At 42.2% G+C, this 17,652-nt stretch overlaps 1 protein-coding gene across 4 annotated transcripts in view; it reads right to left on the bottom strand.

The window, feature by feature from the left end:
• Nucleotides 1-17,652, bottom strand: part of ZCCHC17 (zinc finger CCHC-type containing 17) — a 63,907-nt gene that overhangs the window by 4,475 nt on the left and 41,780 nt on the right. For 3 of the 4 annotated variants that reach the window (XM_021684173.1, XM_021684174.2, XM_044914461.1), the window contains exons 6-7: nt 13,661-13,761; nt 11,786-11,931 (exon numbers count right to left, since the gene is read on the bottom strand). The exons of the other annotated variant lie outside the window; for it this stretch is intronic. In XM_021684173.1, coding sequence (XP_021539848.1) covers nt 11,786-11,931; nt 13,661-13,761 — 247 coding nt within the window. The remainder of the gene's footprint in view (nt 1-11,785; nt 11,932-13,660; nt 13,762-17,652) is intronic. 4 annotated transcript variants of the gene reach the window in all.

Below are 17,652 nucleotides of genomic sequence, written 5' to 3'. Positions count from 1 at the left end.
TTTAGAGAGCCACAGTTGCATACAGTGTTGCTTAGGAGATAAGGAGAACACACCAATTTTTAAGAGAATTCAGAGTATCTACTACGCCACTGAGTAGTGGGGCCTGGCACCTTTCCTCCAAACCTGAGCCAACCTCATCAAACCAGGGAAAGAGTAACTCCTTGTAACTATATAGTACATTCATTCAACAAATATTTATTGAGTACCTCTTAAGAGCCAGGAGTATCTATTCACCTCTCTTAAAATAGTTGAGTGAGGTCAGAAATCAGGGATAATGAGCCTTCAAGAAACAAATTATCTAATCAAAGATAAAAACCAATTAAGATACTAGGGAGTCCATGGCAGTAATGTAAGAGAAGTACAAAAACCATGCCAGTAACACACAAGGGAAAAATCCATCATGTCTGAGGAATCTGAGGCTGGCTTCATGAAAGAGACATAGGTGTTATGCTTCTGAAGCATGAATATGGTCTTGGCCGGTGGAATGGTGGTGGTAGTGCTGATGGAAGAAGGGAAATCTAGTCACTGCAGGTACAGTAGCGAACAAAACAGGTAGAGTCCCTATCTTCATGGCACTTTCACTCTAATGTGACAAGTGAGGTTAAAGAACAGTTGTGTGTGGGAAGGAATTGGTCAGAGAAGATGCTGGGATTTTGAAGAATCTTCAAGGAACTCAGACTTTATTCCATAGAAGGGGAATCATGCAAGGCTTTTGAGGAGACTACCCTGGACAACTCTGTGTTCTATCAGAACAGGCCCAGGATTGGCAACCTCTCTCTCTCAGATAGGCACCTGAAGAGTTCTCTGGACAAGAGGACAAAGCCAGCACTGCAGCCAAGGGATGACATTCCTAGATCTGTTCTTCTATATATAGTATAGCAGAGAGTAAATACAGGAGCCACATCAGAAGAAGAAAATTATATTCTGGATCAAGTATAGCTAAATTTCACTATAATTAGTAGGCAGCCTGATTCTCAACGCACATGCTTTCTCATAACATAGCACTGATTCAGAAAGATCCATGATGGCAGATGATAAATGAAAGAAAGAAGCCAGCAAAATAGAGACCACAGATTCATGGAAAGATTACCCAGGGCTTCACTACAAAAACCTCTATTCCTATTTTGCCAACCACTTCATATCCAATTTCCATTTCCAACACATAGTTTCCTCTTGTTTTAATTATGCCCAACAAAAATGACTTACAATTTTCAGACACCTGGACAAAAACTGTCATGGTACTGAGTGGGTATATAGGACCAAACCAATGCATATTTGGTATCTGGACAATACGTGCATTCACTACGTGTATGTTCGATAAAAAGAGATAGGGGCCTCAGGGCTACGAGGATCCCATGCTCCTTCCCCTGTTCCCTTCATTATTACCTTCCCGCAGCAACAGGAGTCAGTCTCTGTTACTCTCCCAACTGAGGGCAGGTCTCACTGAGTGAAGGAACCTAAGGAGCTACAGAGAGCAGAACTTCTGGCTGCTGTCTATTCAAAGGTAGCTGGCGCATGCCTATTATGTGCCAGGCATTATGTGGAACAGGTGACATCCTTTCTTTATCTTGGGTCATTTCCTGGTTTCCCAACATGCATTAGCACCTTCTCCTTTACATTAGACATTCTCTTCACCAGACTGCAAAAAAAAGTAGGACAATGAAACAGTCTAATAAAGAAGCAGAGATGAGAACCCAATAGCCCATTTCTGACTTTCTGGTTCCAGTTCTGAGTAGCCCAACCACACTTCATTTCCTGTTGCTGGATTTCTATGTGATCCAATAACCCCCTTGGAGTGGGTGTCTGTCCTTTGCCCCCAGAAATACCTTGGTGCTCATCTTTCTCCTTATGCTATTAGTTGCATGAGTGGAGGTGTTGTGTATAACCTTTAATTCATGTGACTTACCTATCACATAGGCCTTACACACACTAGGCATTCCTGCTACCCACTAATTTATTTGGCAACATGGACTGCTGAAGGCATTTCCCTTCAGATGAACCTACTCAGTTCCACATGTGGTTCCCAGAGCCAACTAGTGCTGGAACAGGTATCTGAATCTGCCACTCTCACATACCCCAAAACATCCATTTCCAGAAGTTTCCACGGGTAAGGAAACTCAATCTCCTATTGGAATCAAAGATTTAGAAGGTAGGCGGCACCTGTCTGGCTCAGTCGGAGGAGCATGCAACTTTTGATCTCAGAGTCATGAGTTTGAGTTTGAGCCCGACATTGGTCTTAGAGATTACTTAAGGAAATAAAAAGGGAAAAAAAAAATTTTAGAGGGTAAAAGGAAACAGATAGGAGGCCTAGAATCTTGATTTATGGTTGTGAACAGAAATGGATCCATTGGAAAAAAAAAAGAAAAAAGATAACATCAAATGGTTACTAAGGGTAGCTGGCAACAGAGCAAAACTGACCTTAGGAGTCCTGATAAGTCAAGCACCTAACAATCACAATAGACATGTATGAAGTACTCAATACATATTTGTTGAGTAAATAATTGGAGCACTGTGAATTAATGGTTGAAGTGCAGTATATAAAAAAACACACAGGGTTAGCAATCTGAAGGCCTGGGTTCTTATTTTAACTCTATCTCTGGTAGTTGTGTGGTAGCTTCAGGTGAGATAATTTCTCTTCCTCTCCATTTTCCTAATATGTAAAATGGAACAATTAACACCTACTCTGGTTACTTCATAGAAGTGTAGAAGGATAAAACAAAATAAAAAACATGAAGATATTTTATATACCATCAGCATTAAACAAATACAAGGCATCAAAGATCATGAAGGGATTAACAATGAGGTGAAAAGACAATGATGCTAGATGAGATCTTGGTAGAAACGAGGGGCGGAGGGGAGATCCAGGGGGAAGTTTTAAATGTTTCAACTCCCTAGAGCACTTTTTAATCAAAGACAACTCATGAGTTAGAAGTTCAAATACACAAAGGTACTTTAGAAAATAATAAGGTCTGATGATTACTACTGCCATGGTTCATCAGACCATTCCTCTACTAAGTGAAGAGCCATGGGGGTAGGATAACAGGTTGACTAAGCAGCTAATAAAGAGCCTCATACCTAGCAGATCCTTAATAATTATTTTGGTGAAATGAAATACATACTTCTTTTTTTTTTTTAAGATTTTATTTATTTTTTTAAAATGGAAAAAAAAAAGATTTTATTTATTTTTTGACAGAGAGAGAGACAGTGAGTGAGGGAACACAAGCAGGGGGAGTGGGAGAAGCAGGCCCCCCGCCGAGCAGGGAGCCTGACGAGGGGCTCCATCCCAAGACCCTGGGATCATGACCTGAGCTGAAGGCAGATGCTTAACGACTGAGCCACCCAGGCACCCCTGAAATACATATTTCAAAGCAGCTTTAGAAACAAAGCAATAACTAATTGCACCATATGTATTAAGCAGTGCAAACCAACTTAACCAAAGACCCACAGAAGTGAAATATCCACAGAACTGCTTTAGGAATCTGACAAATATCGTTTACTCACTAAAAGGTTAAGAGAAAGAACAATCCTTGGAACATACAAATAGAATAGCTGTTAAATAGCTGGCTCTATTAAAAAGTCAAATTACCTGTTTGCAGACATGATCTTAAATGCAGAAAATCCTACAGACTCCATAAAACAACTGTTAGAACCACTAAGTGAATTCCGCAAAGTTGCAGGATACAAAATCAACACCCCCAAATCAGTTGCATTCCTATACACTAACAATGAGCAATCCAAAAAGGAAATAAAGAGAACGATTCCACTGACAATAGCATCAAAAAGAATAAACTTTTTTTTTTTTAAAGATTTTATTTGACAGAGAGAGAGACAGCGAGAGAGGGAACACAAGCAAGGGGAGTGTGAGAGGGAGAATCAGGCTTCCCGCGGAGCAGGGAGCCCGATGCGGGGCTCGATCCCAGGACTCTGGGATCATGACCTGAGCGGAAGGCAGATGCTTAACGACGGAGCCACCCAGGTGCCCCCCAAAAAGAATAAACTTAACCAAGGAGGCAAAAAGACTGGTACACTGAACACTGCAAAACGCTGCTGGAAGAAATTAAGAATAACACAAATAAATGGAAAAATACCCATGTTCGTGGATTGGGAGACTTAATATGGTTTAGATGCCAATACCACACAAAGCAATCTACAGATCCGATGCAACCCTATCAAAATCCCAGTAACATTTTTTGTAAAAACAAAATAATCCATCCTAAAATTCATCTGGAATCTCAAGGGGCCACAAATAGTCAAAATAATCTTGAAAAAGAAGAACAAAGTTAGGGGACTGACCTTTCCTGATTCCAAAACTTACTACAAAGTTAGAGTAATCAAAATAGTGGGGCACGAGCATAAAGACAGATGTACAGACCAATGGAAAAGAGTAGACAGCCAGAACTAAAACCTCACAAATATGGTTAAATGATTTTCAACAATGATGCCAAGACCAGTCAGTAGGAAAAGGACAGTTCTTTTGAAAATCTGGTGCTAGGAAAGCTGAAGATCCACATGCAAAAAAAAAAATGAAGTTGGAGCCACACCATATACCAAAAAACCCCTCAAAATGGATAAAAGACTTAAGTGTACAAGTTAAAACTATAAAACTCTTAGAAGAAAACAGAGGGGGAAAGCTTCATGACACTGGATTTGACAATGGTTTCTTGAGTATGGCACCACAAACACGGGAAACAAAAGGAAAAAACAGGTAAGTTGGACTTCAACAAGATTAAAATTTTTGTGCATCAAAACACACGATCACAAGAATGTACTTAACACTACCATGAAAAGTCACTTAAAAGTGGCTAACATGGTAAGTTTTAGGTGTGTTTTTTAAAAATGTAAATCTGGGATAAAAACAGGACAGTATCAACAGAGTAAGGCAATTCACAAAATGGAAGAAAATATTTGCAAGAAGTCGCATATCTTTTTTTTTTTTAAAGATTTTATTTATTTATTTGACAGAGAGAGACATAGCAAGAGAGGGAACACAAGCAGGGGGAGTGGGAGAGGGAGAAGCAGGCCTCCCACCAAGCAGGGAGCCCAATGCGGGGGCTCGATCCCAAGACCCCGGGATCATGACCTGAGCCGAAGGCAGACGCTTAACGACTGAGCCACCCAGGCGCCCAAGAAGTTACATATCTAATCAGGGATTGATATCTAGAATATATAACAAACTCCTTGAACCTAGTGTCTACTTACACCCCATCTCTGACCACAAAACCTCTGTTTTTAAGCATCAGCTACTTGTAGCTGACATGCACTGGGCTGTGCTGTATGCCACCGCAGTGCTCAGAGTTTTATTTGCATCACTTCATCCTAACAACCTTACGAAGTAGATGCTTATTATTCCCATTTTACCAATAGGGAAACAGATTCAGAGAAGTTAGTAATTAGACTAAGTTCCACAGGGAGGAGGTGGCTGAGCTGAGAGAACCCAGGCAATGTTTCTGACAGCCCAGGTTCGGAAGTACCACTCTCTACTGTCTCCCCAAATCCTTCCACATCCACCTGACATAATACTACAGAGCACTGCAAATAAGAACTACACGATTGTATGGCAAACATGGAAAGATGCTCATGACAAAGTAAAAAAAGCAGAAAACAAAACAGTACATACATTTTTATTGTATCTAGGTAAAACGTGCATCTGAAAACAGCTGGTAGAAAAAACGTGCCCCAACAGTACAGATCCTGGTAAAATAGTGAGGTTATGGGCTGCCTCTCTTTTGTTGTACATTTCAATAATGAGGTTATAAATAGTGGAAACTTCCCTTTTCCCTCTTTAAATCAGTCCTCAGACCTCTGTGAAGAAGGCTCTAGAAACACTAGCATGAAAAATAAAGGTATGTTCAAGCCCTGTGTTCAAAAATAAGCAATCCTCTGGGGTTGCCTCTGTGTGGGAGCTGGGCTAAATCCGGCAATGCTGAAGGTTTGCAAAGGCTTCTGGAAGGCAGTGCCTGAAGTAGATAGGGGCTTTTATAAATTTTTATTTCTTTGGTTCACAGGAGAATAGTACCAAACTAAAATAATATCCCCACTGCTCTAAATCAGTGTTTTCCAAGTGCCATTCCTATAATATTGCCACAATTTTCACTCCATGTGTTTACAAACTAATTTTTTACTTAAAATTTTTCTTTTTTAAAAAAAAAGATTTATGGGGGCACCTGGGTGGCTCAGTTGGTTAAGCTACTGCCTTTGGCTCGGGTCATGATCCCAGGGTCCTGGGATCAAGCCCCGCATCGGGCTCCCTGCTCAGCGGGAAACCTGCTTCTCCCTCTCCCACTCCCCCTGCTTGTGTTCCTGCTCTCACTGTCTCTCTCTCTCTCTGTCAATTAAATAAATAAATAAAATCTTAAAAAAAAAAGATTTATGTATTTATTTTGAGAGAGAAAGGCCACACACAGTGGGGGGGAGGGGCAGAGGGAGAGGGAGAGAGAGAATCTCAAGCAGACTCTCCAGTGAGTGAGGAGCCCGACACAGGGCTCAATCCCACAACCCTGAGATCATGACCTGAGCCGAAATCAAGAGTCGGACGCTTAACTGACTGAGCCACCCAGGCGCCCCTTAAAATTTTTCTTAAAATTTGATTTCTTTTTACTTTAAGAAGTTTTATTTTGGGGTGCCTGGGTAGCTCAGTCGTTAAGCGTCTGCCTTTGGCTCAGGTCATGGTCCCAGGGTCCTGGGATCGAGCCCCGCATCGGGCTCCCTGCTCCGTGGGAAGCCTGCTTCTCCCTTTCCCACTCCCCCTGCTTGTGTTCCCTCTCTCGCTGTGTCTCTCTCTGTCAAATAAATAAAATCTTTAAAAAAAAAAAAAAAGTTTTACTTTCAAAAAACAACAAAAAAGTTTTACTTAAAAGGGAAACTTTATAACAACCAGAAATAGAAAGCCTGAATCCCATGCTTTAAGTAGAAGGTAACTATAAAAATAAATATATAAAAAAACCCAAAACAATGCTTTGGCTATATATAATTTACTGCCTGCTAAAAGCAGTAGCTGGTGGGGTTAGACAGTTTGTTCTCACAGGAGGTAGTTTGGATTTTATTTTAAGTACAATGGAAAATCACTGAAGGATTTTAAATAGGAAAACATGTGGTCTGACTGGATATCTTAACAACCCTCTCTTGGAAATTTTTTTTAAAAATTAGAAAAGACATAGAAGAACTGAACAACATCATTATCTACTTTTACCTAAATGACAATTAGCAAACACTACACCCTAATGGAACCCTGTGTGCTACTGGTAGGAATGTGAAATGACATAGTCACTGTGAAAGGCAGTACAGTAGTTCCTCAAAAAAAAAAAAATCATAACAGAATTACCACATAATCCTGCAACTCCAATTCTGGGTATATACCCAAAGGAACTGAAAGCAGGTCTTGAAGAAATACCTGTACTATGTTCATAGCGGCATTATTCACAATAGCCAAAAGGTGGAAGCAACCCAATGGCCAACAACAAATGAATGGATAAGCAAAATGTAGTGTGTACACGTTACGAAATATTATTCAGTCTTAAAAGGGAAGGAAAATGACTATATGCTATAACATGGATGACCCCTCAGGATAGTTTACTAAGTCAAATAAGCCAGTCATAAAAAGACAAATACTGGGGCGCCTGGGTGGCTCAGTCGGTTAAGCATCTGCCTTCGGCTCAGGTCATGGTCCCAGGGTCCTGGGATCGAGTCCCACATCGGGCTCTGTGCTGAGCAGGGAGCCAGCTTCTCCCTCTGCCTGCTACTCCCCCTGCTGTGCTTTCTCTCTCTCTCTGACAAATATTTTTTTTTTTTTTAAAAGAAGACAAATGGGCGCCTGGGTGGCTCAGTTGGTTAAGTGACTGCCTTCAGCTCAGGTCATGATCCTGGAGTCCCTGGATCAAGTCCCGCATCGGGCTCCCTGCTCGGCGGGGAGTCTGCTTCTCCTTCTGACCCTCCCCCCCTCATGTACTCGCTCTCTCTCATTCTCTCTCTCTCAAATAAATAAATAAAATCTTTAAAAAAAAGAAGACAAACACTGTGTTATTCCACTTATAGGAGATACCTAGGTAGTCTGAATCATAGAGACAGAAAGTCATGTGGAACTGTCTAAAATTGCTGGATGTAAGAGACTCCATTTTGAAGCTCCATTTTCCTTTCCAAACTGATGGGCCCTTGAACTGGGACAGAAGCAGCAATTGTTGTACAAGCAGCTGCTCGTAACATTCCAACAGAGCAACTGGTATTTGGATCATATGAGGACAGTGAAGGTAATTATTACATACCAGCAACAGTTTCACTTGATAGCAATGATAAAATAATCAAGAAGATAGGCATCAGAAGTGGCTCAGCTAGTCAGCACCAAACTAGCTGGGTCTGTTCTGTTCTTCTTCATCTAAATCATGTAATTACCCCTTTCCTTCTCTCTCAGAAAAATGCTTGGCGGGCGCCCGGGTGGCTCAGTTGGTTAAGCGACTGCCTTCAGCTCAGGTCATGATCCTGGAGTCCCACGTCAGGCTCCCTGCTCAGCAGGGAGTCTGCCTCTCTCTCTGACCCTCCCCCCCCTCATGCTCTCTATCTCATTCTCTCTCTCAAATAAATAAATAAAATCTTTAAAAAAAAAAACGCTTGGCTTTCCCTAAATGAGAAAAATCTGTGATCCCCAATTGCAATTCTGAGACCCCAAATAAAGGCCTTTGTTCTTTTTCAGTTTCACCTTCTTTTCTCAGTTGATGGTAGAATGGTGGTTCCCAGGTGCCAGGGAGGGAAAATGAGGAGTTAGCGTTTAATGGGGACAGAGTCTGTTTTGCAAAATGAAGAGTTCTGGAGATGGATGGTGGTCATGATTGCACAACAATCTGAATTTACTTAATGCCAAAGAATTGCACACTTAAAAATGGTTAAGGGGAGCCTGGGGGGTACAGTCAGTTAAGCACCAACTCTTGGTTTCAGTTCGGGTTGCGACCTCAGAGTTGTGAGATTAAGCCCCACGTGGGGCTCTGTGCTCAGCGAGGAGTCTACTTGGGATTCTCTCTCCCTCTGCCCCTCCTACTCATGCTCTCTCTCTCTTTAAAATAAATAAATCTTTTTTAAAAAAGGTTAAGGTGGTGGGTGCCTGGGTAGTTCAGTTGGTTAAGCATCGACTCTTGATTTCGGCTCAGGTCATGATCGCAGGGTGGTGAGATCAAGCCCCTGTATCCAGCTCCTCGCTCAGCAGGGAGTCCTGCTTCAGATTTACTGCCTCTGCCCCTCCCACACATGCACACATGTGCATCTGCTCTCTTTCTCTCTCAAATAAAATAAAATCTTTAAAAAAAGAATGCTTAAGATGGTGGGCACCTGGTTGGCTCAGTTGGAAGAGCACATGACTCTTGATCTTGGGGCCATGAGTTTGAGCCCCATGTTGGGTGTAGAGATTATTTAAATAAATAAAACTTACAAAATTTTTAAGTGGTTAAGATGGTAAAATTTAATTATGGATATCTTACCACAATTTAAAGAAAACAACAGTAACACCAAACCCAAAGCCTATAGATTTTTGCTTGAGCAACTCAGTGAATGGTGATCCATTCACTGAGATAGGGCAAAATGTGGAAGGAGCAGCTTTGGATAGAAAAATTAAAGAGTTTTGGGGTGTGTTAAGCTTGATGCAAACTTGACAATTAGATGAAGATGTCAAGTACGCAGCTGGATTTCTAAATTTGAAGTGCCAAAGAAAAACTCAGGGATAGAATTACAGATTCGGATAAAAATAAGGATAAATACTTAATCTGGGGATAATTAACATGTACGTAGCATTCAAAACCGTAGGACAGGATGAGATTACCTAGAGAGGAGGTAGTTAGAGAAGAGAAGGGAGTAACAAGACAGCCTTGGAGCAGCCCAACATTCAGAGTTAAAGTAGAGGGCAAAAAAAATCATAATAATGAAGAGAATCAAGCAGTGAGATAAAGGAGATGCTTTAAAAAAAAATCATGGGGCGCCTAGGTGGCTCAGTCGGTTAAGCGTCTGCCTTCGGCTCAGATCATGATCCCAGGGTCCTGGGATCGAGCCCCACATCAGGCTCCCTGCTCAGGGGGGAGCCTGCTTCTCCCTCTGCCCCTCCCCCTGCTTGTGCTCTCTCTCTCTCTCAAATAAATAAATAAAATTAAAAAAAAAAAAATCAGATGCCTAGACCCAACTCCTGGGAACTTGGAACTAAGAGGTGAAAGGCAAATAAAATGTCCCAGGTCTAGTTCAATAGTCTGTGAGTCAGAGACAGGAGGGAGTGCAATACACAGTAGAAGGAGTGGGAAGAAGGAGAAAAAAAGAATACTTAGAAGGTGCCACTAACAAGACTCAGTGACTGACTAGATGTGGGATGGAAAGGAGAGGAAAATAAATGACATGCTGGTTTCCTTCTGGCAGGTTATTATTGTCATTAAAACAAGTAATACAAGATAGAAGGTTAGAAACAAGGGCTTTGGTGTTGTTTTAATAGTGGTGTGTGTGTGTGTAAGTGTGTGTGTGTGTGTGTGTGTGTAGGGAGGAGGGCTGAAGAAGACAGAATGGTAGTCATGACAGCCAACATTAATTAAGCACTTACTTGTCAGTGTTTTCTATCTATCTTGGGGACCTGGGCATGCCCTCACAAGGAACACTGTTATCAAAGACCACAACAATCCTACTTTGAAAATTAAGGAGGGCCCAAAGTTACACAGGTGGTCTACAGCACAGAGGGCCTCAAACCTGGGTCTGATGGACTCTGAGCCAAAGTTTGAGGTACCTGTGGGATACTAGTTAGGGATGTGGGAGTCATCAAGGCAGTTGAAGTCTTAGGAGGGATGTGATCACCCAGGGAGAGAATATACAGATCAATAAATTATTATTCACAATCTTAGCTAATTCTTATAATGGTACAATGGGCCTTTTCCTCCCCTATAATATGAAGGAATGCTTAATTTGTAGGGAATGCTCACTGAGGGCAAGGACCTGATCACAGTTTTTGTATTCCTAGGGTTGCACTACCTGGAATGAAAAGACCACTCAACAAAAGACTGCTGAAGCTTTTAAAAAACAAAATGAAACAAAAATCCAGTAACTGGACACAATTAGAAAAATACTACGCAATATGAGAATAACTATTTCCTGACCAAACTACAGCATAGTTTTCTTCCATTCCCTCTCTGGGTGGCATGCAACAAACGCCCTGTCTTTTTCTGCACCACAATATGTCTGTTTTGTGAACTGTTCTGCTGTAAGCAGTACATAGGAGACCAAACTCTGCGAGACAGGCACTCTTATCCACCACTGGGCACAGATAAGTACTTTCTGGAAAGACAATTTGATAAAATGTATCAAGAGCCTTAAAGCCCTAACTCAGTAACCTCATTTAGCGATTTATCCAAAGAAAACAGTAAGAGTTGTGGCCAAAGATTTAGTTTGGAAGTAATAAAAATATCCAACAATAGAAAAATTATTAAATAAACCACATACAGCCATAGGGTAGAATACTTACGTTACTCTTAAATCAAGTTTTTGAACACTTAAAAACACTAGAAAATTTTGATAAGTATAATGAAAAAAATAAAATATAAACTAGACCTAGTACAACCATAATTTTGTGTTTAAATGTAGATGTAGCTATCTATTATCATTACCTAGCAAAAAGATTGGAATGACCAAAAATATTGTAAGTCTCTTTGGATGGAAAGATTACAGGAGATCCTAATATTCTTTATGTTTTTCAGGTTTTCTAAAATTTCTGCAAAAAGTACATTTTTATTTTAAAACTAAAAAAAAATATGATAAATAAAAGCAAGATAGCACTCACCTTCTTTCTTTTTCTAGAAGAATTCCTCGTGGGGTCAGGCTTCTCAAACTCTGCTGACTTTGCCTCTTCCTTCTCCTCTTCCTCATCAGGTATCAGAGAATATTTGGTCCCTCCTGGTTGCATAAAACAATCCTTTGCAAAGTGGCCTGCAGAAGAGAGGTAGAAAAGGTAGGGAGGGGAGAAGCAGCCTCTCCTCTTGGCAGGTGGATTTTCCCCGGAGGCTCCGAAAGGGGCTAGCTGGTTGAAGAAGTATTACTGAGTTCATTCAGAGCAGCTGCTGGATTCTGAGCAGATTTTCTGTCACCTCAAGATGGCATTGCCCACTCAACCAGAGCCAGACCAGCAGCTGGTCCTAGAGCTGTGGGAAACACTGGCACTGCTCTGGAAATGGCAGAGGAAGCAGGCTTGTGCTGCCTTCTATTAGCAATGGGGCTTAGTAATTTTTAAAGATCTGTTTGGAACTTATTCCTGACACTGAAAGGCTGCTCCAGAGAGCAGAATGCTTAGCAGAGGGAGCCGAGTGGCAGGCCAAGCCCTACAGGAAGATAGCTCTTAGGAAGCTGGCAGGAAGGTGGCATTCACATCCAAGCTAACACACTGACAGACAGGCAGTCCACCTAGGGGGACTCAACACTCAGACTGTCAGGTCTGGCAAGGGCGTTAGAGATCATCAAATCCAACACTGCATGTGTAGATATAAAGGCTCAGAGTAGAGAAGTAGCTCAAGGTCACAAAGAGAGCAACAGAGTGAAAACTTACTCCAGCTCTCATGCCTCCCTGCTCTGTGCTCTTCCTGCTGCACCAAAATCAACCACCTTGGGCCTCACCTTTGCTGATTAGGCCAAATTCCATCTCTCATTATTCTTCTCTGCCTCATGTAACACCTGGTGGACGTAAGCTGAAGGTAAGAGGACCCCACCCTCCCTGAACCTTTAGTGCTATCAAGTGGCTGTTTAACAGCTACTACAGAGCTGTTTGTCCAAGCTTATGTAGACCCTATTTCAGGGGCACAGACGATCCCATGAGATCATCAAAAAGCTATGTGTAAATTGCTTTACAACTCTGAATCCAGAAGCTAGATGGTGTCTGGAAGGGGAATACAGCATAGTTTTCCAAATATCTGGAATGTTCCCACGATTCCTGTGAGGAGGTAGTCTTTCAATTTTTTTTCCCCTTCCTCACTCTACATTAATGGTAAGTAGAGGCTTAACCCCCACAACATCAATCAGGGCACAAATCTGCTACCAACTGTTGTAGAAAAATCAAGCGAGCAGGGTAAATGGGAGGCAAGGGAGAAGGGGTGACAAATTGAGGTCACTTTGAAAATGAGACGCTAGCAATCCCTCTCATGATAGCTCCAACAAGGGAAGTCAGGCTGAGAGTGCTCTTAACACCTGAGTAGGACCAGAAGAAACCTGAGCAAGCGGCTAGCCTGTGTTCTTTATTACTAAAAGGACACTGTATTCAGAGGTCTGAAGTTAGACAAAGAAGAGCAAGAAAGGGTTTGACTTGGATCCTTGAGGAATATATTTCCAAGTCACTTCCTTTTTGCAGAATAGTAATGGTCCTTGGAAATAAAAATTTACAGTGCTAACCATAATCCAACACTCTCACCTCTCCTGGTGCAGTACATGGGGATCCTGCCCACACAGGGCATCAACCACGAAGGGGGTGGGATGACAGTAGAGTATTCGGAAGCACCAGCATTCAGAAGAGGACACAGAAAGGGCATGAACTCTGATAAGAGTCTAGGAGTAACAGCATGAGCAGATGAGGCCATCACTGACTAAAAAGCTGGGTGAGCCACACCCAAACCAGGTGGCTTCCCCCACCTAGTAAGGGTCCATCACAAGCCTGGCAGAGGCTTCACCTTACCTTTACATCCACACTTCTTGCAGGTGGTGTTCAGGACAGCCTCGAGGGTGATCTTCTGCCCAGTGTAATCCTGGAAGGACCGCCGCCGCCTCTCTTCTTGCCTGTAACGAAAAGGACACTGACTGTTGGCCCTCCTAAGAGATGTGGCCAGAGATACTAGAAGGTAATGCAGTATGCTGGGTTTTTGTTCTGTCTTTGGCAGGTAGAAGGGAGAAAGAAGGAAAAGTGTCGTGCATGGGGAGACAAGCAGCGACATGAAACAGATATTTTTTCATTCAGGACAGGCTCTGAATTAATAATTATGAATGAGATGACTTCAGCTCACCAATGCACAGAGGATGAAGATATAATTACTCAACCTCGCTAAGCCCCTGTAACCCTGACGAAGTCACCCACAGGTTTAAAAGACCTTCAAAGACTTCCTAGAACATAAAGTTCAAATTCCTTACTTTGGTACTCGAGGCCTTCCACGGTCTGTCTCTAACCTGCTTCTCCAGTCCCAACTTTACTTGCATGAGATGTGCTAGCCAAACAGGACTAGTTGACCTTCTCCAGGTGGTTCACTGCCCTTGCTCATACAGTTCCCTCTCTCTGAAATGCTGCTTTCCCTCTCTCCTCCCACCTCACCACCTCCGAACATTTCAAGGCTCAGCTCAGTCACCACCTCTCCTTCTATCAAGTCTTCTCCTGAGCCACTCAGCCAGAATTCATCTTTGTTCACATTCCTGGAGCATTTCTTAAAAATTCTAAACTTATTACTAAAGTATAACATAGGTACAGAAAAGTGTTCATAAGCATACAGCTTAAATGGTTTTCACAATTTGAACATACCCAGGAAACCATCACTCCGATAAGGAAACAGAACATTGCCAACACCTCTGAGGCCCCTCTAGTCACCAGGCCTCTCCCAAGGGTAACTGCTATGCTGATTTCTAACAGCATAGATTAGTTGTATTGGTTTTTGTAAATTATATAAATGGAATCATACAGTATGGACCCTTCCGTGTCTGGCTTCTTTCACTTATTTGTGAGATCCATCCATTCTGCTGTGTGCAGTTGTGGATCACTGATTCTCATTGCCATAAGGTATTTTGCTGTTGATGGGTATCTGAGTAGTTTCTACTATGAACAGTGCTTTTTCTGTGAACTTTCTAGCACGTCTTTTGGTGACAGATATATATATGCATTTCTGTTGGGAAATGCCTTGTTCCAGGTAGGAGTGGAACAGTGTACTGGGTTGTAACCATCAGCTACAGCAGACACTGCCAGTCAGTTTTCTGTAGTGTTTACTAATTACACTCCTGCCAGCAGCAGAGCCTAAGCACCCCAGTTGTCATGGCTCTTTCTCTAACCTTTACTGTAACACACGGTACCTGCACGGAGTAGGGACTCAGAAATGTTTGATCGAAGAGTATCACCCTCAATTACTCTTTTTTTCAAACTCCAACTGTAGTCTATACACACTGCAGTCCTAACACATATCACACTTTATTGCCTGATACAATGTTCCTTCTCTAGATCATGAGCCCTTTTTACACTATCTTACTTGTGTTTGTTTCCCCACACCTTAGCCCAAAGCTTGGCAAGCAACAGCATCAATAAATATTTGTTGAGGGATGCCTGGGGGGCTCAGTCAGTTAAGCGTCTGCCTTTGGCTCAGGGCATGATCAAGGAGTCCTGGAATCAAGTCCCACATCGGGCTCCCTGCTCAGTGGGGAGCCTGCTTCTTCCTCTGCCTGCCGTGCCCCCTGCTTGTGCTCTCTGTCAAATAAATAAAATCTTTTAAAAATTAATTAATTAGTTAGTTAGGATAAATAAATAAATAAATGTTTGTTGAAATTCCTATGCTCTTGGGGCTTCTGGGTGGCTCAGTCGGTTGAGCGTCCAACTCTTGGTTTTGGCTCAGATCATGACCTCGGGGCCATGGGATTGAGCCCTGCATTGGGCTCTGCACTCAGCAGGGATTCTGCTTGATACTCTCTCTCCCTCTGCCCCTTCCACTCACTCTCTCTTTCTCTCTCTCAAATAAATAAATCTTTAAAAAAAAAAAAATTCTGTGCTCTTGACCCCAAATATTTTTTCTTTACCTGAACCTCTTTAACTTTGAACTCTGACTTCACCTAAGCTTTTCCAACTATTCACCAAGTCTCTATAGAGTCCAGCAAAAACAGAACTATTTTGCCAAAAAAGCCACAGTACCCAGAGAAATGCAGGATGACATCAAAGCAGAACAGAACTACCCACCTCACGTATTTTAGCCACCAGTTTCATGGGATACACTGGTTTAAGGGAGGAAACAGAAAAGACCAAGATACTCCATATTCTGTCCTGGTCCCTCTTCAGTTCAGCTCACACACTGTATCTTCTCTAAAACGTTCCCTGCCACCAGAGGCAGAGTTAATTACTCTTTTGTGTTCCCACAGCATTTTACTTTCTTGTCATTTTGTTAGATTTGTTTACCTTTTGGCTCACCCTCTGTACCATGAACAGGCCTTCAAAGATAAGGACTATGTCTGGGGTGCCTGGGTGGCTCAGTCGGTTAAGCATTCGACTCTTGATTTTGGCTCAGGTCATGATCCCAGGGTCTTGGGATCAAGCCCCATATCGGGCTCCAAGCTCAGTACAGAGTCTGCTTGAGATTCTCTCTCCCTCTCCCTCTGCCCCTCCCCCTGCTCATGCTCTCGCTCTCAAATAAATAAATATATCTTAAAAAAAAAAAGATAAAGTCTATGTCTTATTTTTTTTCTGTATCTGAGCAGTACGTAAGCCATCTAGCATACCAATGTCCAACAGAATGCAATGATGGACAAGTTCTATAAATTTATGTCTGTACTGTTGACTAATATTTAGGTCTATGGCTACTGAGCACTTAAAATGTGGTTAGTGTAACTGAGGAATTGGATTAAATTTTATTTAATTTTCATTTATATTTAAATAACCATATGTAGGGATGTCTGGGTGGCTCAGTCAGTTAGGCGTCTGCCTTTTGGGTCGTGATCCTGGGGTCCTGGAATCTAGCCCCGCGTAGGGCTCCTTGCTTGGTGGGGAGTCTTCTTCTTCCTCTGCCTGCCACTCCCCCTGCTTGTCTCTCTCTCTCGCTCTCTAACAAATAAATGAATAAAATCTTTTTTTTTTTTAATTTGATTTATTTTTCTGACAGAGAGAGACACAGGGAGAGAGGGAACACAAGCAGGGGGAAAGGGAGAAGCAGGCTTCCGCTGAGCAGGGAGGCTGATGCGGGGCTCGATCCCAGGCCCCTAGGACCATGACCTGAGCCAAAGGCAGACGCTCAACGACTGAGCCACCCAGGCGCCCCTGAATAAAAATTTTAAAAAATAGTAATAATGACCATATGTAACCATATGTAACTTAGTGGCTATGTAGTGGGACAGTGCAGACAAGCATATGATTTAAGTTTTGAAAATGTCTGCCCAAATCCCCAGGTTTTGCCCTAGCATAATCTTATTCAAAGGACAGGGGGTCAACTGTCTGGTATGGGTCATGGGAGAGGGTCCTTTCAAAAAATAAAGCTTGAGTAAGAAAAACCAAGGTGGGGGGTGGGTAGAGAAGGAAATGGGAGTTACTTATCAACAGGCATAAAGTTTCAGTTAAACAAGAAGAATTAATTTTAGAGCTCTGCTATACAACATTGTACCTAGTCAACAATACTATATTGTAGACTTAAAAATTTGTTAAGAGGGTAGATCTCATGTTGGGTGTTCTCACCACAATAAAATAATTAAAAAAAAAAAAAGGGTAGAGAAGGGGCACCTGTGTGGCTCAAATCGGTTAAGCGTCTGCCTTCAGCTTGGGTCATGGTCTCAGAGTCCTGGGATCGGGTCCCACATTGGGCTCCCTGCTCAGCAGGGAATCTGCTTCTCTTCTCCCTCTGTGTACTCACTCTCTCTCTCCCTCAAATAAATAAATAAAATCTTTAAAAAATAAATAAAAAAATAAAACCACGGCAGGATCTTGGGGATATAACTTGAGCA

This window comes from Neomonachus schauinslandi, chromosome 4, assembly GCF_002201575.2.
Source record: "Neomonachus schauinslandi chromosome 4, ASM220157v2, whole genome shotgun sequence".
NCBI lineage: Eukaryota > Metazoa > Chordata > Mammalia > Carnivora > Phocidae > Neomonachus > Neomonachus schauinslandi.
Note: the sequence above shows the minus strand (reverse complement) of the source record. Positions and strands in the feature narration are given on the sequence as shown.